Consider the following 26,213-nt stretch of genomic DNA (forward strand, 5'->3'; position numbering starts at 1 on the left):
GTACTTTTCTTCCCCCGACGGGACACATTCCAGGTTCTCCAAGTCTTCTAGTTCAAGATGTTCTATCCTAGGACCTTCGGTACCAATGTACGGGGGTTAGTTCGGCTCAAGCAACGGGGCGGAACTCAAGCGCCGGTGATGAAGAGTCGCGCTCATATTCTGAGCTATTGTTCTGTCGCTGTCTTGTGATACTTCAAGCATCATGATTCTAGATTCTCAACCGATGGAACCCGGCATTAACGTATGTCCAGCTAATTCCATTAAGCGACGGAACAGAGAAATATTGTCAGGGTGAACGTTTTCAGATTCGCCGTACAAGAGAATGATTTTCAGTAACAGCAATGCTATTCCCGACATCCAAAGTCACTCGAACCTCCAACTGTGCCAACTAAATCCTTGTTTGGGATCTAGAGAATAGATGACTGGTGATTTACCTGATTGTCGCTTTCGAGTAGATTTTTGAGTCTTTCGGGCTCGTCTGGGATCGTCAATGAGACAAGAATATCCTCGTCGGCAGTTCAACTTTTCCCTGACGGGCGTTTCGAATGGATAACTTCGCGCTTGACGGACTTAAGTCAATAGCTGTAACAGCGGAGGCTGAGCTGGGTGTGACAGCTTGCATGGTTTTTGGAATCACCTGCTGTCTCGCAGAAAAGCGAACACAGGGACCTCTACGTTCACACAACTCTTCCTTCCGCGAGACGTGGGATCATGCCGAAGCGGTCTACTCCGTGAAACGCACGGATCATAACCACTACGCATGGGCAGTAGGGGATATTGAGACAGTAATATTCGTCCGCTATTGTTGTTGCGGAAGCTTATTGATAAGTTCCTTTAGAGCCGAGCCTTTCGGGCTAAGGGGAAATCATCGAATAACGGCGGGACTCAATAAACCGGGAGATATTCTGTGAACCAGGGCGTATCGTAACAAAGTCCAGTAGAACAGTAAACGGAGAGTAATGGCCGTGGTAGATAATATTGGGACAGCATAACGCCACACATAGGACACAGACCACAAGACTTCGCATTTCGCCGAGCAAGACTTAGATGAATTCCACCCGCACCTCCCGAAGAACGGCACATCAAGCGACGGAGGATCACCAGAATAATAGCCTAGAAACAGCCTTATTCAACCGCAACGAACCATTATGAACCTCGCGGACGCGGTGCGCAGCAACTCGAGAAGAAGAAAGCAAAGGTAACGAATTTCCACGTAACGAAACAAATCGTAGCAGCACGTCAACATCAAACCGCCTCCGAGGCAAAAAGCTATGCATCGATCCGGAGCCCCTGCTAGTCCTGTAAGGCGTCTAACGGAGTGCCTCGAGGTCAGGCTTGAGTCAGGCGGTTACCTCCCAGTTTGGGAAGTATGCCCTTTGTTAGAGTTCGCCCAGGGTGCAGATAAATATAGCCAACCATCCTCAAAAAGGATGTCATTCTGATCATCATGATCGAGCCAACTTCTTCAGCTCGAACTTCCCGAAGATGAGCATGATTAAACGATGGCTGGGGAGATATGGAGATATGGAGCGATAACATTAGTAGCTTTAGTCTCTCCGCCCGGCTGAACTTAGTTTGAGAGGGAGTCTTCAGCTGCAGTAAAGCGGCTGTCGATATCCTTGTTAATGTGATGTCTACCTCTAGGCACCGGCCACGGCGTCAATGGGTGCGTTCATCGAATTAACTGGAGCTAAACGATTCCAAGTTGATTTTGACTCAACGCTGAGCCTCGTTTCATATGAACACGCGCTAGAGGTATGTTGAAGAGGGATGCAGAAGGATGTCACCCTGAAACTCCTACTCTTCAGTTCCAGGGAACGTCTGAGTTTCTGGGCCAAACACTACGTCTAATCTGATGCACACGCAGGATATTCCTTGAACCTTCCGGAATGAACGTGGTGGATGAACTGCCTTCTACAGCATGTTCGCTGAGTTGAAAGGTTTCTAACAAGCTCCCATAATCAGATGCACATGAAGGTATCTATATCTACCTGCGTGAAAATGGTAGGCCCTCCTAGGCTGCGGCCACCACATGTTCTTTCTTAATTGGCATCGGGACTTTGTATAATAAAGCTCTCAAATCCAAGCAGTGCATTCCACTAGCTATGTACAATGATATTCGTCCTCTTCGTACCTAAAAAATTGAACGAGGGTGTGCCGTGACAAGTAGCGGCTAATGTCCCAAGAAAAAAAGAAGTGACCTCGACCTTCCTAGATCTCATACGAGTCAATCAATGAACCCATGCACCGCAGGCGCGACATTCAATGCCACGACTCCGTACGCGTACTCCAGTACGGACGAAGATTGACTTTGCGGGCATTCGTTGAATGCAAGGAGGTCAAAAGGGTCCCCTCATTGTCACCGCTATTCCTGCCCTGTTACACCCTCGGATAAAAATATATCAATTTCGTATATTCGTCAAGAATCATTGCGAGCGTGTAAATATTCTTCCGGTATGGAAAAATATCTTGTGGGCATTCGTCGTTACACGGTTGGGTGGGTAGGAGAAAAGATATATACAGCGGGAAGGGGGGGAGAGGGGAAAAAGTCAAGGAGAGTCGGATAGTGTGAGAATAGCTCGGGAAGGAACGGTAGGTGTGAAGGGTTGGATGTTTTGAGAATATATTTTTTGGTAATTAGAAGGATGTGGGCAATGATAACAGGACACATTCCAGCGAGCATTGGATCCAAGTGTATTGTCCGTCGAATTCTCCAGGAAGCCCAGCAACTGGGCACTAGAAGAAAAAAGACGTGACTGCACATGCAGAAGAGGATAGCTCGATCATCGATCAACGAGATGGCAATTGGGATCAACACGTTGCAACCTCGGTTCGTATGAAAAAGGCTACGAATTCTGCGACATCAAGCGGCAGAAAGAGATGGGAATCTCTTAAGGACGAGGTGGAAGGGTTGAGATAGGAGCCGAGGAGAGTGGGAACAAAAATGGACCTGGGTGCGCACGGCGCGGCCATACTCAATCCCCAAAAAATGACATGCGTAAGCAGTCTTTTGAGTCTTTTTGTCTCTTTCTCTCGAAATAATACACGATACCTGTAAATGCAGCTGAGATGAAGAAAATATGGTTTTAAAAGATGAATGCCCGTGCAATGAGCGAGTAAATGGAAATGAAACGAGAAGGAGAAGAAGATGCAGGGATGTGTAAAACAATAGGGAATGGATAGGCAGATCCGGCGCAGCTTCAATAGCCATTGTCGTCTGATGCGGACGGACTTGACTCTCCCGATGAAGGGTCCTGGGCTCGGACGTTGTTCAGAGTGTGCGCAGCGATGGGAACGTCAGGCGGGGGGGACAATGGCCTAGCGTCGAATACACCCGGAGAAGGGGTGTCGCCAAGCGACATTTTCTCATTGAGAGATCGCAACCTCTGCATCTCTTGCTCTAGCTGAGTGATCCGAGCTTGGAGATCCTGGTTGGTCTTTTCGAGGGAAGTGATATATTGGGTGGCTGTCGAAGAGAGTTAATCGATGAAAGACATACACGGAAAGCAAGGGAGCTTACCTCGATCCAAGAGCGAAACCTTGCTACTCTTCTGGTTGGAAACAGGGAGTACGTCCTTGAGCTTGGCATAGCCATCGCGAAGCTCATCGCGCCTCCGCTGCTCTGCCTCAATACGTTGGCGCCTAGTAGCCTCCTTCCTGGAGTGGGCAAGGTTCTCTGCAAAGAGGACACCCATGTCTTCGTCGTCAGAGTCCTGGGAACGTGAGCCGCGACTTCGGCGACCGGAGGAGCTGGTCGGGGATGGAGTGGGATTGTAACGGATGTTGGACCGGTGGACTAGACTGTTAGCTCGAGAAGAAGAGGGCGAGTTGTTGCTGCTGGTGTGGTGGTGGTAGATGCCGTCAGCAGAGGTGTCTGATCCGGATACGGGGGGAGACAAAGGGTCGTAAAGGTCAGGCGAAGGCGGAGGAGGAGAGGTAGGAAGGACATGCGGCGCCTCGGAAGAGGGGTAGCCTTGATATTGATGGGACATAATCGGCATGTTGTGGTACGAGGGCATTGGCGACTGCTGCAACTCTGCGATGGGCATTCCCTGTGCTACGTGCTGGGTAGCATGCTGGCCTGCAAAACATACGAAGCAATAGTTATCAGATGAACATGCGGCAAACAGAAGAAAAGTAATGGTACCCACGCGTTTGAGGGCCGTTGTGCACAACCTGATAAGGGCTCATCTGCGGCGTCGCATAGGAAATATTGTACGCAGGGTCCTGTTCTGGTGGGTAAAAGCCGGGATACGACGCTGGATCGTTCATGACGTGCTGCTGCTCCATTCCTTTTGTGATATTTTGGCGTGAAGAGAGAAGTTCAATGTCTGAAAAACTCTGGATGCGTTGCTGAGATTCGTGCAGTCGTGGGTTGTCGTGAAGGAAAAGAAAAGAAAACGGAACAATGGGCCAGGGGACAGAGGGGTACAATGAACCACAACGTCCTGGTAGGAAAAGGACGAGAGCGGTTGGCCAACCAGAGCCGCCTTCCGAATTTGTTTAATCAAATATTCTCGCGACCCTAGACCGTGTTACCTTGTTTGTATACCGGCTTTGTACGCCAATCCGGTACAAATCCAAGGTAATCAGTACAAAGGCAGCACAATAACCTGATAATAATAGGTTTCATTGTTACAATCCTTTTACAGTCTGCCTTATTCTATGTCGGAAATTCAAGCTATACAACGGCAACTCAAGATTAAAGCAGGAGCTGCCAAGCGGTATTCCACCCATTTCCTTTTTGTCGTCTTGTCTTTGACACCCCAAAAGCCTAATAAAAGAACACATCCTCTATCGTAAAGAGACCGAGGAACAGCAACAAAAAGTAGCCAAGCTCATCGCAGAAGGTATTCCCGATGATGAATGGGATCTCAAGAACGCCGTAAGTTCTCCACGCCTCCCTGTCGTGCATATCGATCCATCTGAGACGTCGCCAAAGAAAAAGGTCCTTGACGAATGCAATAGAATGATCGATGACTCTGCAACGAGGTTGGCGAAAGCCGCAGGCGACCTTGGAGATCTCGTAGTATGTCTTCTTCCTTCCTTCCCTTTCCCTGTCATCACGTCTCCATCGTGTCCAACAGATCGCTGCCAAGGAACGTCCTGAACTCGCAGAGGTACCGGAACTGCTCGATGCCGAAAATGTACTCAAAGAAGGAAAGGAGTTTGAGACGGATAGCCTTTGAAGTTTGGATGTTTGAATGTAATTTCTTTTTCTAACCCGTCGCCACCCGATCAGTAATTTACCAAGGCCTTCGACCACGGTAGAACTATGATTTTGAAAATTCAAACTAGTAAGTATTAGCGCGTTCACCGAAGATAGCGACTGCCAACGCCACACAGTCTGGATCAGGTTACAGAATTCCGTCTAAACTTTCTCTAGCTCTGGGGTTCCCCCCCGGCGTATCAAGTGACAAGAGCTACTGGTCATCTATGATTACTCGTTTTCGAAAGGAACAGTGCTATATCTCGCCGCACTGACACATCATTTCCTAATCTTCCGTATCATCGGAGGCGTAGTTCAACGCTATGGGAGCGTTCGGTCATCTCGGTCCGTGCGTGATGTCACTCATCTTTTCCCCCCTCCCAGAATTCGAAAGCTTTTGTTTCTAGCTATAGGTTGTGTTTGGTTCCATTTTGTATGGTATCGATGAATATCGAATCTGCAGCTTGGGCTTTTGATTGAAAATACACTATACTTGATAGTTAAGGATCCGTGACCTCAAATATAGATTGCCAAATTATATATGGATTGATATAGATCATGAGAATGGAAATACACAACACCCCTTGCTGATTGGAGAAAGATATAACGACATATCCATGGACCCCGCGAAATCCTGTACAACGCTTTCTTCCGGGATACCCATCTACTACAAAGCTCTCAGGGTCATCCCCCCGACCTTTCGCCGGCAGTCTTCGACATGCCATAAATCTAGTCACCGGACTGCTAGTTGCACCGGCGTATCTATACGTATCTTGTGGGGGTGGATATGGGAAAGGGTCGTCAGACTCGCCACAATTTAGCTTTGATACGCCGGGACCGATTTCGGAGGCTGCGAATCGAGGGAATAAGGTCAACTGAAGGCAATTGACCTTTCGTAAGTCGTCGTCCGCCTTCAAGGCGGCCGGCTAATCGGTGTACAGAATGGAAAGGAAAGGACCGCCGTTCGTAGAAATCTGTTGCTTTCCGTCAAAACACGTTTATGGGTACACGGATAGCAACAAGAAACTTACGATAATATATCCTTCAAGAGTTATCCCCGGACATGTTACGTCTCGATGTCCCTGGATTGTTCCTCCATAGCGCTCTTCATGCGTGTTAATGCGTCCAGGATACCGTTCCATGCATCCCTCTCTACCCTCGTCTCTTGCAACCCCCTGCTTTCTCCTTCGCCTTCACCTTCGGGAAGTACAACCCCCAAACTAGGTGGAATGGAACCCAGTGGCGGGGCGTTGATCGCGCTAGGCGCTATCCGCGAGTGACGGATGTGGGCTAGTGATGAACGGATGGAAACTTGGATAGACTAGAGACGAGGGTTACCATTATGTTCCGATGAGGATGATACATGGACATACGTCAAGAATTTCAAAGTATTCGTTGGCCTCCAATACAAACTGTTCGGAGCGCTCTTCTCCCTGAGGAAGACCATCATTGGGACCGTCAGCTTGCGGCAAGGTGAGCAGTGAAATTGAGGACGCGGCAAGGGAGAGAAGACGGCCGATGTCCTGAAAATTATACCCGTAAGATACAGAATTTGTCCAGTAACGACAAGTGCTGACCTTTTCAACCTGACCAAGAGCATATATCTGCCTAGCTGTACGACTGGTGGTCCAAATGGGGTCGATGTCGGTGGTAGCGGTGTCAGGCTGGGTTGGTGGGTCGGCCGACATCGTGGTCAAGAAGAGAAGTAGAGCGGCCGACTTGAGTCACGTTGACTCTGACCTACCATGACCCTTTGACTTGAATCCCTTTTTTTTCATTGACTCGTGTATGAAATAAAGGGTCCACGTAAAACATCAAGATGGCCATTCTCCTTGGAGGTAGAGCCTTCGGACCAAGGACAACACGTAGCTTTCGACGCTGCCTTAGCTCCGCAACCGTCATCAGCATCCCAAAGGCCGATGTATACCGCTTTGGAGACGCGAACTGCGGTGTCTACACCTGTTTTTCGGGACTTGGATTGGACTGTGAAGGAGGGAGAAAGCTGGGCCGTCGTTGGCTTTGCATCGCATGAAAAACACGACTTCTTCCAGGTATGATTGTCGTTTCACTTGTTGTCCTTCTGTCATTCAACGATCTTCTAGATGCTTCTGGGGAATCTTAGGATATCGCCTCAGCCCACCACCGCCTGGAGGTCTCTTTCCTTTTCTCTTTCCTAGGGATCCACAGATGCACGTTTCTGTAGTCTCGTTCGGTAACCGACGTCGCAGCAGTGGAGGCGCCTTCTACGACTATACGGCCCGCTATGGCGCCGTTCAAGAAGAGGACCGCATAACCCTCCGTCAGCACATGTTCCCAGAAACCCTAAACGTTGACGTAGTCCCTCCCGAACTTCGTGATCCTTCCAGCCAAGTTCAGGTTCAAGTTGAAATCTCAGCTGAGAAGCAGCAGCTCTTCGATGACCTTGTGGAACGGATGGGTCTCCAGAAGTACTTGGATCTCCCTCTCATCGCGTTAAGTAATGGCCAGACGCGTCGGGCGCGTATCCTCAAAGCTATATGGACTCAACCCGAGCTCCTTCTTCTAGACGAGCCTCTTAGTGTGTGAATGCTCTTGTTATGAATTCGACCCTGTCTTAATTGTCTGCAGCTGGGTTGGATGTCCAAAATCGCCCCAACCTTTTGAATCTTCTGCATTCTCTTCACCAATCACGCTCGCCTCGCGTTATCTTGGGACTGAGGACCCACGACCCTGTTCCTGACTGGATCACGCACGTCGCGCTGTTGAGAGGGAGAGAAGTCGTCACAGGCCCAAAAGATATCATTCTGGGAAAAGAAGCTCTTCGGTCAAATCATGCAACCGCGACAACGGCTACTCAAACTGTCACTAACGAAACCGGTGCCGTCGTTGCGGACCTGAAAAATGTACGGGTTCAGTACGACAGTCGCATCGTTCTGCGTGACATCAATTGGCAAATTCTCCAGGGTGAACGATGGCATTTGCAAGGCGAAAACGGCATGTCGTCTTTCTTTCTTCTTCTTACATCATGAGCTCACAAACAGGGCAACCACAGGCTCGGGAAAAACTACTCTACTTTCGATTATCACAGGTGATCATCCCCAGTCTTACACTCAACTCGTCCTCTCGGTCTTCTCACCTCCATCTCTTTGGGCGACCTCGTTCGCGTATACCAACGCCCCATCTCCAATCCCTTATCGGTGTACTCTCTCCAGAAATGTTTGACGCCTTCCCTCGCAAGCCCGGAATGTCCGTCTGGGATGTCGTCGGGACGGGCTTTGATGGTACATTCGTATCACGCGGAAAACACAACGTTGGAACTGGTGTAATGCAAGAACTTGCCGAACCTGACGTGCAATGGAGAGTGACTAGATGCAAAGAAGTCATTGACGCTCTGGGACCCGGAGCCTGGGGAGGCGAACATTCTAGCGAGGACGCAGCAAAGTTCCACAGCAAAGATTTCGTTGAGCTTTCAGTCGGTGAACAAAGGATGGTGTTGCTCATGCGTGCATTGGTCGGACGACCACAGCTGGTCCTTCTTGACGAGGTCTGGAGCGGAATGGATGAAGGCATGGTGAGTGCGGCCAAGAAATATCTTCGAGAAGGAGGCGTCACCAAGGATCAAGCTGTTATTGTCATCACCCATTGGGAAGACGAAGTTCCCTGGGGTGTTCAAGATGGAGTCAAGAAGATACGTCTCGAAAAAGGACATGGCAGTATTCTTCAGTAATTTCTTTTTGTAGCAAGTACAAATATACATCATCAGTATTCAGTGGATATTCTTTTCAAGCCCATGGATCTTCTTCCTCCTCTTCAACGAGCACAGGTGGAACTGGGCTGGGTGATTTGCTGTCTTCAGCCAGTGGTACAGTTAGCAGACCAATCACTTTTACCCCCGTCGCCGGCCCAATCTTGCCCACCTTTGTCTCCCCAAGACGAACTGTTCCAGGTGGCAAGGTTTTCGTCATCTCCGCCGATATCTTTATTATCTACCTTCTCTTTCACGTCCTTTCCGCTCCTCTTCAATCTGGCGTCTCTCTTTCTTTTTTCATTCTTTTCCTTCTTCTTCTCGTTTATCTTCTTCTTCTTTTCTGCGTTTTTCTTCTCGTTGTCGATATTCCTCAACAGCTTGTAATATGTATCGCAGATAGCCTTCTTGCAAACGCGGTTATGGGTAGGGCAAAGGGGTAACGTCTGACTTGGTTCCGTGATTTGTTCCCATATATTCTCGACAGGTTCGTACTCGTCTTCATCTTCCTTAGGCGCGTCACTGGTATTTGTCTGGTCTTGGGGGGGGAGGCCAGGCGGATGAGCAGGATCGCCGCGATTCTGAACCCGTTCTCCTTGAGCGTTGGGAATATTCTCTCCAGGAGGACGCTTAGCATCTGAAATTAACAAATGGAGATCAGTGGGCATACGATCCGGTGTTGTACAGTCCGTGACTGACCAGGCTTTAGCGTCTTCCTGAACTTGAGAAAAGAGTGGGGAAGGGGCCGACAAAGTGATCGATTTAACGGATCTACAAAGGGTGGGGTGCAGTAATGAGTAGTTGGATATGGGTGCATGATACTTGGATGTCGCCTATCAATACTTTATACTCCCTAGTTATGCTTAATAACTTACTCCTTGCATTGTGTACGAGACCATCCTTTGAACCAGTCGGGCCTTACCGAGACTCTGTGCCAACCTGCCCAGACATTCGTCATTGATTAAGACGAAATTACAGATAAACATCAGTACCGACCATCGTTTCTCAGCGCGAGATCAGTAGAGTGCAAGCATGGAAAGATCTGCGAGATATACTCTCGTTCTTCCTCAGACGGCGCCAGCAGGAACTCTTTCCAGCGGTGCTCGCCTAAGAGAGTTTCTCTTTTCTTCGAGCAATTCTTCTCGATCTCTACGATGATCATCGAAGGGGCCTTGAAGTGTGATTAGCCAAGGATCCTCAAGTCATTGGGACGACATACACTGGGCTTGTAATGGAATGCATAAAATTGCCTTGGAGAGTCTATGCATGCAGCAATCCAGCGTACATGCTTGATGATATCTTTATCCTGATCCCACTCAAAGTTGAGTGGATACGGTTTGCTGACAGTGAGGTAGTCTGCGTCGCTCATGATCGTTGCTTGTCAAACCAGATATCATCAATTGCAGGTTCATCATGATACTGGGAAAATATTGCTGATGGAAGTCTTTGACATTCACACTCAAATTTGTGCTTAGATTGGTACTACGTGTTATTGAAACACAATTCTCGGCTACATTTCATGATACAAGACAGGACAGAACAGATGCACAGTTGGGAAATTTTGTGGGAGGGAAAGATTACCATCAAAAAAAGAAAGCGCAGGTATTCGGATGCGAACTTGGAAGCGGTTTATGCGTCCCAGGGATCGCGTTCTGGAACGGGACTTGCGAGTCGACTGCTGTTTGCACTTCCTCCACGACCGCGGCCACCCCTTCCACCACGGCCATGTCCTCTCCCAGCTCCCCTGCCAGAGGCGCGCGCCTGTTCCGCTTCTCTCCTCCGTTGTTCGGCCTGTTCCTGCTTTTTCTGCTTGGATGCTGCCTGGCAAATACCCGGTTTACAGTTTGGCCGGCCGTGAAGAGGGCATAGAGGCGCGCTAACAGTAGATGTATCGTCCGCCACTGACCACAAGTTTTCTCCGCTAGCATCATCAACAGGCGAGACAGCGGGTTCGATAACCTCATATCGAGGAATAGACATTGCAACAACGGGATCCTCTTCGTCTAGTCCGTCACCCAAAGTGTAAGGATCCGCTTCATGGTCTTCGCCCAAGGAAATGCGCGCGACTTGTTTATCGAGAGAACCCTCCTGCGTCACGGAAGTACCAGAGCCAGAATTCCCGGCCCGTGTAATACCAGGAGGAGCAGGAAAGCTGCCTGAGGGATTGGCTGGAAGACCTGGTGGACGAGATAGGGCTGATCCTTTAGAGATACCCACCAACGATTTACTGGATGATGCTTGAGCTAAAATGGTGGTAGTTAAACAAACCACTTCAGTCAGCACAGGAAGGCCACCTACAATGTCCGCCAGGCATTTGATCTCCACGATTGTTCCCCCCTGCAAGCTATCAGCAATATGATACCAGGATTCAGAAGAAGTGGGCGCATACAAGCGGGGGGAGAAACGACTTTGTTGTTCTGGACAATGGGCTGATTCCCTGTAACACCTCAAATGCTAAAGAACCATGAATGACTGCATGAAGGCACTTACAACGCGAAGGTAGAGCTGTCTGGTTCGTACCGCCGTTTCTAATCGAAATATTTTTTCCTCCGCGGCCACGGCCCCATGCACCTAGGAGAGGGACAGCAGTGCTAGGACCTGTGCCAGTCTTCGCATTCACCCAAGAGGTGGAGCCTACGACTGCTGGAAAATCAGCTATGATTAGTTATAGAGAAAAATCAGCAATACCTGGCTTAGTTGGAGGCGGTGGTGGAGGTTTGTACAAGGCGGGAAGTGGACGGCACAAAGACTTGTTAGTCCTGTCCTCATTGGGTGGTACACAATGATGGGTTGCAGGATACGGCTGCATGAAACTTGACTAGTTGCGTGAAATGATATACGGTGAGTTGGAAGCTAGCACCCACTCTTGTACAGCGGACCATCCTTTGAACCAATCATCTTCGACCGCAACTCTGTGCCAACCTATCATCGCGGTCGTCAGAAAAAGGCGAGAGTAGGTGAGGCTACTCGCATACCGTCTTTGACAACTGAGCGATTGTTTGTATGGAAACAAGGAAAGACCCGAGTGACCCTTTCTCTTTCCTCTGGAGTCGGCGCCAACAAGAACTCCTTCCAGCGGTGCTCGCCGAGAAAGCTGGCTTTCCCTTTTGCATTGTTCTTTTCGATCTCAACGATAACCATCGAGGGTGCCTTCACAGTACCATTAGAATCCAAAGGCGGTGTAAAATACAGGAAATATGCATACCTTGGGCTTGTAATGGAACGCATAGAAGGGCCTGGTACCGACGCAGGCAGCAATCCAACGGACGTGCTTCAAAACATCCTCATGGATATCCCAGTCAAAGTTGAGCGGGTAAGGTTGACAGACGGAGTAGTAGTCGGCGTCAGTCGTCGAGAAGAGGCGGGGTGGGAACTCGCTTGGGCATGTTCGGAATGGGATAAATAGGAAGCTAAGAAGAAGATAGTCAATCATGGTGGATGCTACTCTTATTTATACCCAAGTACAAACAAAATACCCAACGTCAGCTTCGCCTTTGTTCTTTGTTTGTTCTTACATGATCATATCCTTATCCATACAGACAGACTCTCAGATTCTGCTATCTTAGTTACCACAGAGCGATTCAATTCGTTCGGTGTTTGCGGCTACGCAATGCACTTGGGCGGAAGGACATTCGCGTGAGGGGGGCCGTAATTTTAGCCGCCCCGACAATAATGATCCTTGCTACATAGTTTTCTAAATGATTTTGCCCTGGGTGATGACTTCAACACTTTATCTGTCTCGAGTGAACAGGTGACTTGAAAAATTAACATGTATGACTGTATACCATGGGCGTCGGAGAACGGCGAATCCCTTGCGTTTGAATGTCAAAGTCTCGGCAGAATACACGTATCCTGGCAAGCCAGGACAAAGACACGACGCTACAACATTGTGATGGCAAGTAAGGTACAGCGAGGGGTTTCTTGAGTTTCTTTGGAACGAGCATCTACATGTATGAAGGCCTAATTTCGGATGTATTTTTTTATTTCCGTCGTATCCACGTTCATAGAATAACAACACACGTCAGCTCAGAATCGTTATGCCTGGGTTGCTCCACGACTCCGCGTTCAATGTTCATTTCTCACTGTGAGACTGAAGCACACGCCTGTGATGGCCCTCAACCAGGATATCGGAAGGATAAACATCCTAGAACATACACACGCCTATAGGTACCCGTGACATCCAGCCTGAATGTTCAACGAGAACGAGAGTTTACAAAACTGGCATATTCTTCTTAATCCATTTCTAATTCGCGGTCTGCGCTTTCCCCATGGTAGGAACTATCTTCCTGTTGGCGTCCATGAACGCCGAGACAGTCTCATCTGTGACCTTTGCTCGCTTCTCCTGGAAATCTCCGACAAACTTCTGCAAAGCCTCGATGCACTTCGCTTTTAGCTGCCCTGTCAACAATCGTCCGGCACGATAGTCCTATAAAGGTATCGTAAAAGTCCTAAACGTCGGAGGAAATAGAACGGACCTCTCCAATCTTTGCTACTTCATCGTCGTCCTCCAATAGACATGTCAGATATTGATAGCTAACATCCACATCAGTGTTGCCTCCCAGCCGGCGATGTTCCTCTTCTGTCTCTTGGCCACCCGAAAAACCGTGCCTGTTTATCTTGTTCTTGATCTGTGCGGGCTTGTCGGTCATGTAGATACTGCTATTGGGATCGCTAGCGCTCATCTTCGTTTGCGCTCCTTGTAGTGCGGGGAAGAATTTGGAATACAGAGTCATTGGCTTCGGATACTTGAGTTTCTGCGCGACGTCTCTTGTAAGACGGAAATACGGGTCCTGGTCGATCGCGCAGGGAATAAGGCAAGGGATGTTGGAAATTGTGCCATATATCTGTGGGAAGGAGTTGGAGAAGGACGGAGCAGCTTGGACGGCAGCGAAATGGATTCGACCGATGTTATCCGAGTCAGTAAACCCAAAGGTAGCCTTGGCTTGGCTGTAAGTGATTTGCCGGGAGATTTTCGAGATGTTCTCATAAAAGGGACCTGAGATGTAGTCGTAGTCGCTGAATATGAATGTTTTTGAAAGGTCGAAGCCAACAGCGATGATATCTCGGGCATTCTGCCTTCCAAACGCTTTAGTCTGCTCTGGCTTTAGCGACTGTTTGAATAGGAATTTTTCGTCGTCTAGGAGGTAATCAGATGAGCGTTCAATAAGACTGTGCCAGATACGTGCCTGTAAGTTGTACCACCAACGGGACATCAAAGACATCTTGCAACCACCTGGCAGCAATTAAGCGGACAGAAATTGGATACTACTTGAACTTCTCACTTGGTAAACACGAAAGGTATCATGTGGCCAAGATGCATACTGTCGCTACTGGGACCACGTCCTGTGTACAGGAAGAAGGGCTTGCCCTGCTCGTATCGGTCTAGAAGTTTGTCAAAATCTCTGTTGCGAGTTATTAGTTCTCGACCAAGGATAAATGGGGGGAGCGCACCTATGCGAGAAAAACAGTCCACGCCTAAGAAGGACATGCGGCTTCCTCCCAGTCAATTTTTCGAATCTCTGTAACATCGCCTCGTCTATTTTTCGGGTACCAAATTGGACAATGAGCTTGTCGTAATCAATTGCTTGCTGCTTTCCATCGGAAGATACGCTTCCTTGGACATCCCACGGTGTAACGACTTGTTCGTGCGAGGAAATTGGCACGTCAGTGCTTGTGGTTGCTTCTAGTACTGGACTGAATAAGAACTTAGATTGGGTTCTCGAGACGACATTGGTGGACCACGTACTCTTTCAGAGATGTACCCGTCAGTGAAGATCCCAGCTGCTCAATCGCTGATGTTGGGACTGGTGATGCAGACATATCTATCGGAATTGAAGGTATAGAAGGATCGGGAAATCCCAAGTTGCAGTGCAGGGAAACGACGTGGAATTCGAGTCAGAGCGTCAATTCGCTCAAATTTATTGAAATCTTATCTTGATTTTGATAAGGACATCCACTGCCATATCAGGAAACGGGTCATGGTGCAGCCATGAAACTCTTGAAAGTTATAATCTATATTCTTATTCTCATAGCTAGCTCTCTATTCATTAGTTGTTATTCCCGAGCGGGTGATATGCCATGGAGCATATGTTTTTGACAGATTCTCTCGGTTTATGTTGTGCTCCGCGATCAATGGACGTCAGGACAAACTCCAGCACCGACGTATCAGTTAATGGTACTTCTTCGCAAGGCTGCAGCACACGGTAACACCACATTCATCACTGTTGAATTCATCTATAGTAGAAACGCTGATTTTTCGCATATCTTACTTAGTTATACATTGTACGAACTTGTCTCTGTCCCATTTCTAATTCTTCTTCATATCTTCTTATCCTTCAATAACCGTATTCACGCCTTTCTTCATGACTGCCCATGGTGGCCATGGCGACGTCCGTGGCCGCGATCATCGTCCTCATCCCGAATATTCATTCTTTCAGCGCCGAATGTGTCGTCTGATCCGCCATAACTGGGGATTATACCCTCCGCCTCGGCCACCTTCAAATTCTTGGGGAGGAGGAGGCCGACCAAACTTATCGCCACCCCCGCCGTAACCTCCTCGGCCACCGTATTCACCTCCCCTACCCCCATATTCTTGACGAGGAGGATCACCGCCGCCATATCCTTCTTCATCATGACGGCGGCCATGACCGCTTCCATAACCACCGCTACCATAGCTTTCACTCTGTTCGCCATATCCGGAGGAATCAGTCCGCCCACCATAACTAGAGTCATCTCGGCCACCATAAGAGGACTCGCTCCTGCCATACGACGACTCGTTCCTGCCACCATATGAGACCTCGGGACTGCTAGTATCATACGACGAATCGTCACGGCGATAGCTTGTCTGCTGCCTACTTCCATACGAATCATCCTGTCTGCCGTAGGAAGGCTCGGCTTGTCGGCCATAGGTAGACTCGTCACGTCCACCATAGGAAGGCTTAGTCCTTCCACCATAGGAAGATTCGTTTGTACTGCCATAAGACTCTGACTCAGTGTTCCTTCCGTAGGTGGATTCGTTGCGACCCCCATAGGAGGATACACCTGTACCACCATACGAAGACTCCGTGTTCCCTCCGTAAGTGGGTTCGTAGCGTCCTCCGGATGAAGGCTCGTTTGTAGTACCATACGAAGACTCCGTGTTCCTTCCATAGGTGGATCCAGAGTCATTGCGTCCCCCGTAAGAAGACTCATCGGTTCTGCGTCCACCATATGTGGACTCGGTCCGGCCAGAGTATTCGTCCTGGCTGCCGTAGGTTGATTCGTTACGGCCTCCATACGACGATTGCTGACTGCTGCCATGCGACTGGCTACCTCCATATCCGCCGGAGCTCTGGTGCGAGCTCTGGCCCTGGTAGCCACTGCTTTGGGTCTTACGACCGTAGCTCGCGCTGCTTCCATGTCCGCAGCCCCCGTAGCCAGGCTCGACACTTCCATCTCCCTCTCTCTTGTTCTTTCCCTCGCGAACAGCGTCCTTCGTCAGCTTGTCAATAGTGTCGCGTGCTTCCTCACCCATAGCACCGACCCATTTCTCAAGTTCGTCAAACATCTGACGCTGAATCTGGCTATTACCGCTCGCATAATAGGGATGGTGGAAGGCTTCGAGGATCTACACATAAGTAAGCAAAATGTTTCTCGTAGAAAGGAGAATCGGCGAACCCTATTGATGACATCGTTGGGATCGCTATTCATTTGACCAAGCCTCAACAATGAGCTGAACACTATTGACAACTACGATCTGAGCTATTTTCCCTGCAGGCTCGTTGAGAATCAGACCGAAATGGTCTTTGGATAAGAGACTATGTGAAGGGTCAGACGCATCTGCGTTGTCGAAAACTTCATATTGGTCATCGGAGTCGATGACAGCTTTGCTTCCTTCGCCGAGGGCCGACGTAGCTTGGGTAAGGATAGGCGTGAGCCAGGGTGCAATAACGGTGTAGACATCTGGAGCCAATGACATTAGCTTCAACTGAGGCCTCAGGCACGGAAAACTTACATGCTGTGAGCGCATTGCTCAGCTCGTCTATCAAGTCACTCAAGCCGGGGACCATCTCGATCTTGGCAATGATATCCCTATAGACATCATCGCGCCATTTGAGTAAATCCAGAAGTTGCTTCTGGACCTCAGGCGGCGCAACATTATCGGGGTCGAAGTGGTACGCTTGGGACTGTGCTTGCAGCTGCTCTCCCTGACTCAGCTTGTCATCCCCTCCACCGACCTTGCTGAGGAGTTTCTTTAGAGCGGATAACTTTTCGGCGGTGTCGTTGTTTTGCGAGGTCTGCGCCATCTGATCGTTCAAGGCTGTGACACTAGCCTGGCTGATATGATCGGTCGCTTCCCCCAGCATCGAGTGCATGAAGTCGGCACTACCAAATGTACCGGTGACAAGAGGTGGAACTCTTTCACCAGAGGGAGTCTGCACGTAGACATTATCGCCGACGTGACAAAAGACTTCCTCGTAGCCCATCTTGCGGAGGCCAATTTCACACCAGTTACTATGCGCGAGAAGATCCTCCATCGTGTGGAGACCCGTGCCAAGTAAACGAAAAGCTTCATACAGCTCGGCACCTTCTTGTCCGGACGCCCTGCGACCATATTCGATGCAAGCTCGGAAAGTGCGACGGATGTGGGCTGTGGACGAATCCCAGCCTTGATCTTCAGTCGCCATATAGTTTTTCATACCCGTTCGCTCGTCGACTTCGAGTTCACGAGGATCAACAGGCGGACGAAGTTTGGGGTGAAATTGACGAGCATCGCCTTCTTTCTCAGCATAACCTCTGAAGAAGAGTAAGCATCGAACGGGAACAACGCTGATGTGACGCACTTTGGGTTATCGATATGTTCCTTGTTTTTATTATCAAATGATCAACTATCGCCAACGGGAAAGGAGAATAAATAACATACAACGGGCAAGTAGACACCAAGACGATCGGGCGTGACCTCGAACTCCCTAGTGGCAAAGCCAAACGCCTTATAATGAAATGAGCTAAGATCGATATAAGACAGGGGACCGCTCACCATAAAACCAAGAACAGAGACAACGAGAACAAGGGTATCCGCGCTGAGTTTGCTTAAGCCAGCGATATCCATCGCCTGAGAGTAATCCCTGAGCCAGTTACCCTGTCGGAATGTAAGAAGATGCTCTCGGTTGAGGACATCATGCGTACAAAATAAACTTTCTTGATATCTCCTTTATTGAATTTCGAGCCTCCAGAGGCGTTGTCCATAACTTTCTTAGCAAAACCAAGAATTCCGCCTCCAGCGGCAGCACGACCAGCGGATTTAACGACTGATCAGACTGATCAGAGGATCAAGTATCGTGTCTCAATGTTAAACACAAACCTGTCTCCAAAATGTTCTCGATGTCACCATGGCGAAACGCCTTGTCATTTAGGTAGGCAAAATCTGGGATGTCTCCGGCACCAAATGCATGGGCACTGGGGAGAGCAACGAGAAGAATCGTAACAGCTAAAAGTATGTTAATTGTGTTGGTAGGGAGGCATGGTGGTGGTGGTTAGGAAAGACAAGTGAACGACGGATCGCAAGTGATCGAGGCTAGATCGAGGCTTGGCGTTGGCTTGGCAATTTCAGTCGCAGTAATCGATATGACATCACAGCCACAGGGGCTCCGCGGAAGAGCGCCCGACGTCTGCGTCATGTATAGCCCTGTTTTCCAATTTACAGTCGAATTTCTAACTACTCATGCATTAAGGTATAGCTACAGAAGAGACTACGAATAAATATGTGAAAACGGTCGTCAAGCGTCAGCAGATATTTAAAAATCAACGTGATATAATGTAATGTAAATGGTATATATCATTGTCTCGTTAACATCATCGCGACGTGTCTTGCTCGTCCAATGTGGTATACGGGTATGTCAGGCTACCAGAAGTCATCTTCGGCGAGACAATCTCAAACTGGTCGTCTATGCTTGGTCCCCGTCCCTCGTCATCGGAATACCTCGAACTTCGGCTCAAGATACTCTTCGTCATACTGGGAGCAACGCTCATTACCGATTTTGCTACGCTTGGTAATCTCGAGTGCTGTTGATACTGCAAGAACTCGTCCGGTACCCGAGGACTTGGAGGCATCTTCTCAATGCTTGGTCGTGGTTCTACATTAACACTCAACATACTGACACTCGGTCGTCTGGCACCTGACCCTCCACCCGAGGCTGCATTCTTCCACTTTAATATACTCTTTCGAACGCTGTTTCGCTGTGTTTCGGTTTGAGGAGGAGGCGTAGGAGAGTTTTTCCCAGACTGGCTTATGGGTGTCGATTTTCCTGATGTAAATGTCGGCGAAACTTTGCCATTCCCACTCAACTGGGATCGGGCCCGCCTCGTCGGATTAGGGTACGGACTCTCCTGATCAAACCTTAACCGGTCGAGACTAATGGTATGCTGTGGAAACATGGTAGGAGCAGGGGCTGACGTGCCAGGAATATCAAAATTGTGGAGTGATGGGGGACGAGATGGACGTGCCGGGCGGGAGGGAGGCACTGATGAGGATGTAGATGTTGAGGTTTGAGAGGAAGACATACGAATGGGAGGTCGGACGACACCCACGCTATTTCGACTGCTGCTACTGCCACTTTGTCGGTGAGCTGAGGCCCCGTTTGGAGTAGAAGGTGAAGCGCCAGTAACCTGAGCAGAAAATACTGCTGGTCCGGGCGCCTGTGGCGAAATACGTCCCTGCTGCGCAGGTGGCGGCTGAGGTACGTTAATGGAGCTAACGCTCTGCTTGTTACTTCGTCGCCAGAGTTTTTTAATGCTTTTTACGCTCATTACGGTCGCTCTATTGGTTGGAGTATTGTCTTTCGCAGAATCCGCCGAAAATCTACTAGATGTAGTCTTGGACTCCTCCATAGCTGTGCTGTTATCGTCCCAATAAGCTGATCCTTTGCTATCTGCAGAGGGTGTAGGCGTTGATGGGTACCGCCCGAACGGATCCGGAGACAATGGTATTATAGCGTCTTTAAAGCTCCCATTAATCTGGGGCGTATGACGAGGATATTGCTCTTGTAAAAGTTGCCCAGACTCTTCCTTCTCCATCTGCTTTCTTCGCGTTGTCTCTGAAGATTCCGCACCTGCAGATGAAGATGTAGGATTAAAGGATTGGGGCGCGGACGTAGTAACACCGTTTACGGCGAGCCGGGGAGGTGAAGGATTATTAGATGGTGGCTGTGTAGTGATCGCCGAGTTCAAGGATTGGAAGGGAACAGATGGCCATGCCCCGGATGGCTGGGTCGGACTTGCGATGGATGCTTCGCTATGGAAGCACACTGTTAGAAGCGGAACAGAAGAAGGGTTCAATCACTACGCACATTCGTAATGGTGGTTTTGACTGGTCTTCTTCGAGTTCAAGTTGCAATACTCGAGGGGAGAATTGTGCGAGATTCTGGACATAATTTTGAGGATGCACAATGGACAAAACATCTTGTTGGCGTACCTTTTCAATTTCGTCCAATTTAGCCGTCAAAAGATACTGACTCTCCTTCGTATCCTCCTCGAATGATTCATCGAAGTCGAGCTCGAGATCATCATAGACACCTCCTCCGCGTTTTCCGCTTGTAGGCACGCTATCGTCATCAATTTCGGTATCGTCGTCAGACTCGTCTTGATGTCGAAGATAAGGTAGGCTGGTACCGCTACTCGGCAGGCTAGAAGACGAGTCGGTCGCGTTGGTGTTTGAAGGTTCCAGTACCAAAGGTGGCGGAATGTTTTTTCTATGCATGCTGGGTATCAGTCGGAGAGCAATATCCTCCTCATCGTCAAGTTGCGACTCGGAATGGGGCGACTTTGGCAAAAAGAACGGAACAGGTGAGTTTTTATTCTCCACCCGTTTATTATGGTTTAAGTTTCTGCTTGTTATCCATGGATTAAACCACGACGCAGAACGGAGGTCGATGTCAAACTCGATCTTTGCTATGATTGGAACAGCCAGAGAGGAAGAAGAGACAATAGATGGAGTAGGCTGGTCTTGGTCTGTGTGGAGACTCGCGAGGGTGAGAACAGGCAATTTTTCAGGTGCATCTGGGGCAAACTCTGCCTTCCAGACGCGCGACCATAAGTGCTTCCAGATGTCGTCGGAGATACGCGGCCCTGGGTCTTCATTGTCATGGACGAGATACAGAATGACACCCGCAGTTGATGGCAAGGCATATTCTCGGGCAATGGCAGTGAGCTGCAGTTGTAATGTCGGATGCACTGGCAACAACGTTCCCCGTCGAAAATGGGTATGGTATCCAGAGGCGGAAGGTGGCGGCGGCGAACTGAGGCTGGTATTGAGATGGGGTAGGTTGAGAGGGGGGATGACATGAATAAGGTACTTGCTCGTCGAGGGCGGCGTCCTGAGCGACGATGACGACGACGGAACGGGGGTCGAGACACCGAGTGCATTGGCGATCTTAGCGAGGCGGTCGGGGGATAAGGGCGTCTTAGGCCTCTGCCCACTTCCTGGTCATAGGAAAGATACCGTGGGAACCCTTTTGTTCTGTCTTTGGCAGCTTCATGACATCACAACCATCAACCCAAAATTAAAATAGCATCGTTAAAATCATTTTTCGCGCCTCGCGCCTATCTAAATAGTTTATCATACAGAGCGGTGCCTTATTCGACGCCGACAGTCGACATGCTATACGAGATTTTGCCCTGGAGTACCGCAACGTGGCGCTAAGTCTTGTGCCGCAGATGGCGAAGATCTTCAAGTATTCATCATAGGAACAAAATTATTCAGGAAAAAGGGACCCGCCCCACCTTAGCGTGGAATGTCATCCATGCGGGCTTCTGGCGAAGCGCCGCAAAGTAAAGGGTATATTTATAGCCGTACATACACAAAAAAGTTATCCTTTCCAAGATACAGACGAAAAATACATGCACGAAAGCCCCGTCCGTGGGTAACAGTCTGCACAAGAAAACGAAGAACGAAGGACTAATGCCCAAACAAGCGAAATATGAGGTATAATAGGGATCCTATGAAACGAACAGCGGACAAACCAGCGCTGCGTAGAATTCGCAGTTGAGCAAGCAAATCTCGCTGAAATCAGGGAAAACTTACAGCGCAATGAATAAGAATGTCAGATACGGATTAAAAGCGGCATTGTTCTCGATCTCGACGTGCTCCGTAACCCAGTTCGTGAACGCTGTCGAAGTGAACACAACAATCATGACCCTGAATGCAATCAGTGGTTAACCCTCTCAACAGAAACATCACTCACATGTTCGAGCCCACCCAAGCAAGCACGACATTTGTTCTGCTGTTCCTATCATGATCAGTTTGTTTTGTCGCAGCGTCTCGATGTTCCCTCTCGTCTTGCGGTTTAACCTTCAACGAGTTCCTCGCCGCCATCCAGAGTTGATCGACATCCTCCCGAGCTGTGGGAATCTCTACTTCCATCATCTCCTTTCCGCCTTCACCTTTCACTTTCTTGGCGCCGCCAAGGTCCTTATGTGAGCCATCGTCACCTTTGGTACCCCAGGTGACATCGTGAAGGTTGCACATGGCGTACATCACTAGAGAGTAAAAGTAAACATCCCATACATAAGGAGCTAAAGCAAGGAGTCTTACTGAGGATGTTAACATCTAATAGGGAAGGGAAACTTCCATCAGCAAAGAGATACCAGGAGAGAACATAACGTACAAGACGGAAGGAGGAACATGTATTGAATGAAACTTGTGAACATGTGCCATGGCTCAAAGTGCATGAACGAGCTGATGAAATACAGTCCGTAAGTCGCCGCTAGGGATATAACAATATCTTGGAGAGCAGGCGTATTTTTCACCAATCTACCACATCATTCAGTTGAGTAAAAAAACAGGCAGCCTGCACGATAACATACTCTGGGAAGTCCTTCCAACCTTCGACGGTGTGCGGAACAGCAAGGTACACCGTCCAAGCAGCGCACCACACCGTGATGATATTACAAAGCCCGAAAAGCATGATAGCCAGCGTATACGTCCATTTGGAACCCTAGACGCATTTTCAGGACCGACCGACACTTTAGTAAGATGGATGCGCACCTGTGGCCGATTACCCAGGGAACAAACCAGGACCACAAATAGAAGAGCGATATACAATTTTAAGAAAACTTCAAACACGGTTTTACCGGCGTTGCCACCGAGGAAGTTGAACGCATCTGTCGAAGTGTCCGATGTTGCTGATGAGACCAACTAGATACGGGATCAGCGCTGATGTCCGAGGAAAAAAACAGAGGAACAAACATACGAAGAAGAAAGCAAGGTAGAAATTAGCCAACGATGTCCAAGTAAAGACGAGCTGAACGGCGTTATAGATGAACTCCAGCTATCATATGTTGATCAGTATTGATCCCAGAAGACACAAAGCCGCTGACAAGTAAAACAAACTTCCTGATGAAGTTCTGTCCAGATGTGAATATCCTCCAAAAGAATACTGTTGCATGGATCGAAGCAAACAATGAACCGTTCAACCAACGCCGGCGCTGCGAGATGAACTCCGGAACCTGATACGAATTCCATCAGTGAACCATTCAATTGAATTCCGCTTCCGGACTGACAGTAGTGGGAACATCAGTGGCTGCCTTTGCACTCTTCACATACTTCAACCTGAAGAAATCATTTAGTAGGTCGGGTGCGCAATTGCGATCAACAAGTGACTTACGTCCAGCCTTCACGTTTCTTGGTGACGATCTCGAAACAGAGGATACGATCTTCGGCGAGATACATATTCCTTTCAAACAGACCGGCATTACTACCTCCGCCGTGCATGGACTCGCCTTTGAAATACGAAGCGAGAGGACCCTTGCCATCGGGGCCGTTAAGGAGGGCCTTGTATCTGTATGCACTGAAGGCGCCAGGGAGAACACTGATGTAGCCGAAAACGCTCTGTCGAAAGTATATTAGAAATCTACACCGTGACGAAGATAGTGGGGTTCGGATCAGACCTCAAGAGGCTTATCCAAAATGTTGGACATTTTGTATTCAAAATTCTGAGAGGCTGCGAGGGGATTTGTCAGTAGAAGCGAACAAGCTCTCCCAGTATCTACGCATATCCTAACCGAGTATGAGCTACGGCATTAACACAAAACAAAGCGGAAAAACTTACTCTCCGCAGGCTCCACCTACGTAGTCGTGTTTGTCAAAACACTTCCAGAGTTCATAGATGGAAGTCCCCGTCGGCTTCGTTCCGACATCCAGAAGCACACAGACTGGAAAAAAATGAGGTAATACCCTCTCTGAAAAACACTGGAAACACGCGTACCATTAGGCTTGATGAGTGGTCCAAACGCATTAAAGAACCATCGGTGACTATTGAGCTTCTTCTTATTTTGTTCCTTGAGACAGAACAGGATCTGGACGGGACAAGGGCCTTGCGACACCTCACCAGCAGATGTAACAATAGCACTTGTGGTGTACTCGAAGATGTGGGCGGTGACATCCTTTCCTGCGACTGAATCTTTTGCAATGCCTTCTTGATAGACTCCCATCTGTGTTTTTTGAAACACGGATCAGAGAGGAATGAAAATTAATATGAATACGACTGACCAAGCTGAGCACTTGCAATGTTCGCTTGTTGACCTTGTTTCGACCGTCTGAAACAACGCAGACCACGACCTTTTTCCAGCCTTCAGGACCCCATGTGCTTGACCTGCTGCGACCACAGAGATGTGCAACATTTTTGAGCACGCTGTCGTACAACGTGAGTTTCACATTTCCGAGTATCGGGAATGACTTACGCATTCATAGTCTTTACAAACAGCACTTCATCCTCGTTGTACATGGTCATCACAATAAAAAGCTCTGTCTGGCGATTGTATAAGTACGGCCGGAGAGAATAGCGAGATTTCATGAAATCATCGGGATCGCAGGTAGCGGCGGTATAGCGCATTTTAGTCATCTCCTCTTCGTGCTCCTTGTCTGGAGGAACAAGTCGAGTGGGGACGTCCATGTCGAGGACAAGATTGCCTTGGAAGAGCTCGACCTGTCGAACAGAACGCCGTTTGAGTATCTTCTCCCTAGCGACTGAATACCCAGCGCTGCTGGTCTGGTGGTACATTCCAGGCCGATGCATTGGAGGATAGTTTTGTTGCTGCTGATAAGGCATGGGGGGAACTGGAGGAGGTGAGATCTGGCTCATCTCGTAAGGATTCAGGTGAGCCTGTGAACCGGCATGACTGCTCTGGAAGGACTTGGTAGACTTGCTATCCCAGTTGTTTTGGGTATCATATTCGTTGTATCCCTGAGCCGGAGGGTAGTCAACAACACCAGTGTTGCTGTATTGGTTGTAACTGTTATAATCGTTTGTGTGCGAATAATAGGGATCCTGGCTTTGACGATAAGCCATTTTTTGAGTTGAACCCGAAGAAAACGCTGAATGTTAAAAGAAGAGACGCAGTGCAGAAGGGAGCGGACGGCCAGCTGTTGGCCTGCAAGGAAGGTGAGGAAGGGCGGTGAGGCGGTGGCGTGCTGGTGATGAAGAAAAAATGAAAGATGCGACCAGATACCAAGGCAATAATTCCCTAGCTCCACGTGGCATCTGCTATACGATCGGATTTCAATCGCTTAAAAGTTGACATTGCAGAGATCACCAACACAGCTTTTTGACAAAGTAATTGAGCTGTATTTCTTTGACAATATATCTACTTGATAGTTCTCTACAGTTCTGTTGGATAATTTAGCTACGAAACGTATAGATCTACGTTACCGGCAACTGGATTTCGAAATGATATTAGCTACATTTGAATTGTCGCGATCGTCTTCAGATCGAATTTGGAAAAACCGCTTTGGCGCGAGCTGCGCAGAACACGAAACCCCTCTTGGTTGAAGCGTCCAGGCTTAAATTCCAGGCTGATTGGCAGGTGGTCAATGATGGCTATTAACAGAACTCTGTCCAGCCATCGTACTCGTTCAACGCTTCTTCCGGACGAAGCATGGGGCTCAGAAGGAGAAGGAGTAGACTATGATGCTGCCGTTGACATTGTTACAAAGGCTGGAGCAAGTACTAGTAGAGATATGGCGGCTCAAAGATCTCTTCCTCGGCCATCGGAACATTTATCATATCCTGATAGATCAGAGCTGAGAGCTCGTACTGTGCGCTGATTTTCAGGCTCCTGGACGCTTCCCAAGGTATCCATCCTGGCCTCAGCGAAGACCATCACTCCACGTCAGCCCCAGATTGATGGTGATGACGTCGAGGCCCCAGCTTGCACGGTCATGATCCGACAGAGTACATGAATAGTAGAACGCCGCAGCGTCCTGCATGCGCCTTGTCAAGTCATATTGACTACCAGGAGAGCAGTGTA

General features: G+C 48.8%; 10 protein-coding genes across 10 annotated transcripts; 2 read left to right on the forward strand and 8 right to left on the reverse strand.

The window, feature by feature from the left end:
- Nucleotides 1-2,982: 2,982 nt before the first annotated feature.
- Nucleotides 2,983-4,531, reverse strand: EV420DRAFT_962999 (uncharacterized protein). The gene is made up of 3 exons (XM_060484167.1): nt 4,152-4,531; nt 3,521-4,081; nt 2,983-3,466 (listed from the first exon to the last, which is right to left on the reverse strand). Exons 1-3 carry the CDS (start codon nt 4,288-4,290, stop codon nt 3,201-3,203), a joined length of 966 nt encoding a protein of 321 aa, XP_060336556.1. The 5' UTR covers nt 4,291-4,531; the 3' UTR covers nt 2,983-3,200.
- On the forward strand, nt 4,525-5,467 carry EV420DRAFT_963173 (tubulin binding cofactor A-domain-containing protein). The gene is made up of 7 exons (XM_060484168.1): nt 4,525-4,585; nt 4,653-4,724; nt 4,774-4,885; nt 4,943-5,029; nt 5,088-5,206; nt 5,255-5,297; nt 5,347-5,467. Exons 2-5 carry the CDS (start codon nt 4,666-4,668, stop codon nt 5,187-5,189), a joined length of 360 nt encoding a protein of 119 aa, XP_060336557.1. The 5' UTR covers nt 4,525-4,585; nt 4,653-4,665; the 3' UTR covers nt 5,190-5,206; nt 5,255-5,297; nt 5,347-5,467.
- A 609-nt stretch (nt 5,468-6,076) lies between these two features.
- Nucleotides 6,077-6,936, reverse strand: EV420DRAFT_963391 (uncharacterized protein). Its single transcript, XM_060484169.1, has 3 exons — nt 6,583-6,936; nt 6,241-6,530; nt 6,077-6,183 (listed from the first exon to the last, which is right to left on the reverse strand). Exons 1-2 carry the CDS (start codon nt 6,895-6,897, stop codon nt 6,276-6,278), a joined length of 570 nt encoding a protein of 189 aa, XP_060336558.1. The 5' UTR covers nt 6,898-6,936; the 3' UTR covers nt 6,077-6,183; nt 6,241-6,275.
- Nucleotides 6,925-8,944, forward strand: EV420DRAFT_1514681 (P-loop containing nucleoside triphosphate hydrolase protein). The gene is made up of 5 exons (XM_060471844.1): nt 6,925-7,158; nt 7,332-7,766; nt 7,817-8,182; nt 8,241-8,276; nt 8,401-8,944. Exons 1-5 carry the CDS (start codon nt 7,029-7,031, stop codon nt 8,913-8,915), a joined length of 1,482 nt encoding a protein of 493 aa, XP_060336559.1. The 5' UTR covers nt 6,925-7,028; the 3' UTR covers nt 8,916-8,944.
- Nucleotides 8,945-10,340, reverse strand: EV420DRAFT_1514683 (uncharacterized protein). Its single transcript, XM_060471845.1, has 6 exons — nt 10,153-10,340; nt 9,930-10,104; nt 9,809-9,872; nt 9,633-9,754; nt 9,066-9,570; nt 8,945-9,034 (listed from the first exon to the last, which is right to left on the reverse strand). Exons 1-6 carry the CDS (start codon nt 10,300-10,302, stop codon nt 8,971-8,973), a joined length of 1,080 nt encoding a protein of 359 aa, XP_060336560.1. The 5' UTR covers nt 10,303-10,340; the 3' UTR covers nt 8,945-8,970.
- A 37-nt stretch (nt 10,341-10,377) lies between these two features.
- EV420DRAFT_963514 (uncharacterized protein) lies at nt 10,378-12,660 on the reverse strand. Its single transcript, XM_060484170.1, has 8 exons — nt 12,139-12,660; nt 11,909-12,083; nt 11,798-11,855; nt 11,622-11,746; nt 11,424-11,573; nt 11,323-11,370; nt 11,232-11,270; nt 10,378-11,170 (listed from the first exon to the last, which is right to left on the reverse strand). The coding sequence occupies exons 1-8, from the start codon at nt 12,364-12,366 to the stop codon at nt 10,563-10,565; spliced, it is 1,431 nt and encodes a 476-aa protein (XP_060336561.1). The 5' UTR covers nt 12,367-12,660; the 3' UTR covers nt 10,378-10,562.
- Nucleotides 12,661-12,688: 28 nt separating this feature from the next.
- Nucleotides 12,689-14,909, reverse strand: EV420DRAFT_1514695 (uncharacterized protein). The gene is made up of 6 exons (XM_060471846.1): nt 14,680-14,909; nt 14,385-14,627; nt 14,216-14,335; nt 14,120-14,166; nt 13,409-14,070; nt 12,689-13,359 (listed from the first exon to the last, which is right to left on the reverse strand). Exons 1-6 carry the CDS (start codon nt 14,751-14,753, stop codon nt 13,177-13,179), a joined length of 1,329 nt encoding a protein of 442 aa, XP_060336562.1. The 5' UTR covers nt 14,754-14,909; the 3' UTR covers nt 12,689-13,176.
- Nucleotides 14,910-15,257: 348 nt separating this feature from the next.
- Nucleotides 15,258-18,310, reverse strand: EV420DRAFT_963578 (Het-C-domain-containing protein). The gene is made up of 8 exons (XM_060484171.1): nt 18,274-18,310; nt 18,099-18,220; nt 17,950-18,051; nt 17,836-17,901; nt 17,756-17,775; nt 16,927-17,708; nt 16,651-16,874; nt 15,258-16,491 (listed from the first exon to the last, which is right to left on the reverse strand). Exons 2-8 carry the CDS (start codon nt 18,156-18,158, stop codon nt 15,367-15,369), a joined length of 2,379 nt encoding a protein of 792 aa, XP_060336563.1. The 5' UTR covers nt 18,159-18,220; nt 18,274-18,310; the 3' UTR covers nt 15,258-15,366.
- A 262-nt stretch (nt 18,311-18,572) lies between these two features.
- Nucleotides 18,573-20,762, reverse strand: EV420DRAFT_963592 (uncharacterized protein). The gene is made up of 3 exons (XM_060484172.1): nt 20,383-20,762; nt 20,258-20,331; nt 18,573-20,202 (listed from the first exon to the last, which is right to left on the reverse strand). The coding sequence occupies exons 1-3, from the start codon at nt 20,665-20,667 to the stop codon at nt 18,765-18,767; spliced, it is 1,797 nt and encodes a 598-aa protein (XP_060336564.1). The 5' UTR covers nt 20,668-20,762; the 3' UTR covers nt 18,573-18,764.
- A 795-nt stretch (nt 20,763-21,557) lies between these two features.
- On the reverse strand, nt 21,558-25,474 carry EV420DRAFT_1514700 (chitin synthase). The gene is made up of 17 exons (XM_060471847.1): nt 24,648-25,474; nt 24,457-24,598; nt 24,173-24,398; nt 24,017-24,119; nt 23,856-23,964; nt 23,573-23,796; nt 23,469-23,517; nt 23,286-23,414; nt 23,159-23,236; nt 22,954-23,103; nt 22,773-22,903; nt 22,574-22,719; nt 22,501-22,515; nt 22,151-22,445; nt 21,991-22,104; nt 21,690-21,934; nt 21,558-21,634 (listed from the first exon to the last, which is right to left on the reverse strand). The coding sequence occupies exons 1-16, from the start codon at nt 25,253-25,255 to the stop codon at nt 21,865-21,867; spliced, it is 2,589 nt and encodes an 862-aa protein (XP_060336565.1). The 5' UTR covers nt 25,256-25,474; the 3' UTR covers nt 21,558-21,634; nt 21,690-21,864.
- Nucleotides 25,475-26,213: the final 739 nt, after the last annotated feature.

The sequence above is a fragment of the Desarmillaria tabescens genome (assembly GCF_030435595.1).
Source record: "Desarmillaria tabescens strain CCBAS 213 chromosome Unknown EV420scaffold_5, whole genome shotgun sequence".
NCBI classification, from domain to species: domain Eukaryota; kingdom Fungi; phylum Basidiomycota; class Agaricomycetes; order Agaricales; family Physalacriaceae; genus Desarmillaria; species Desarmillaria tabescens.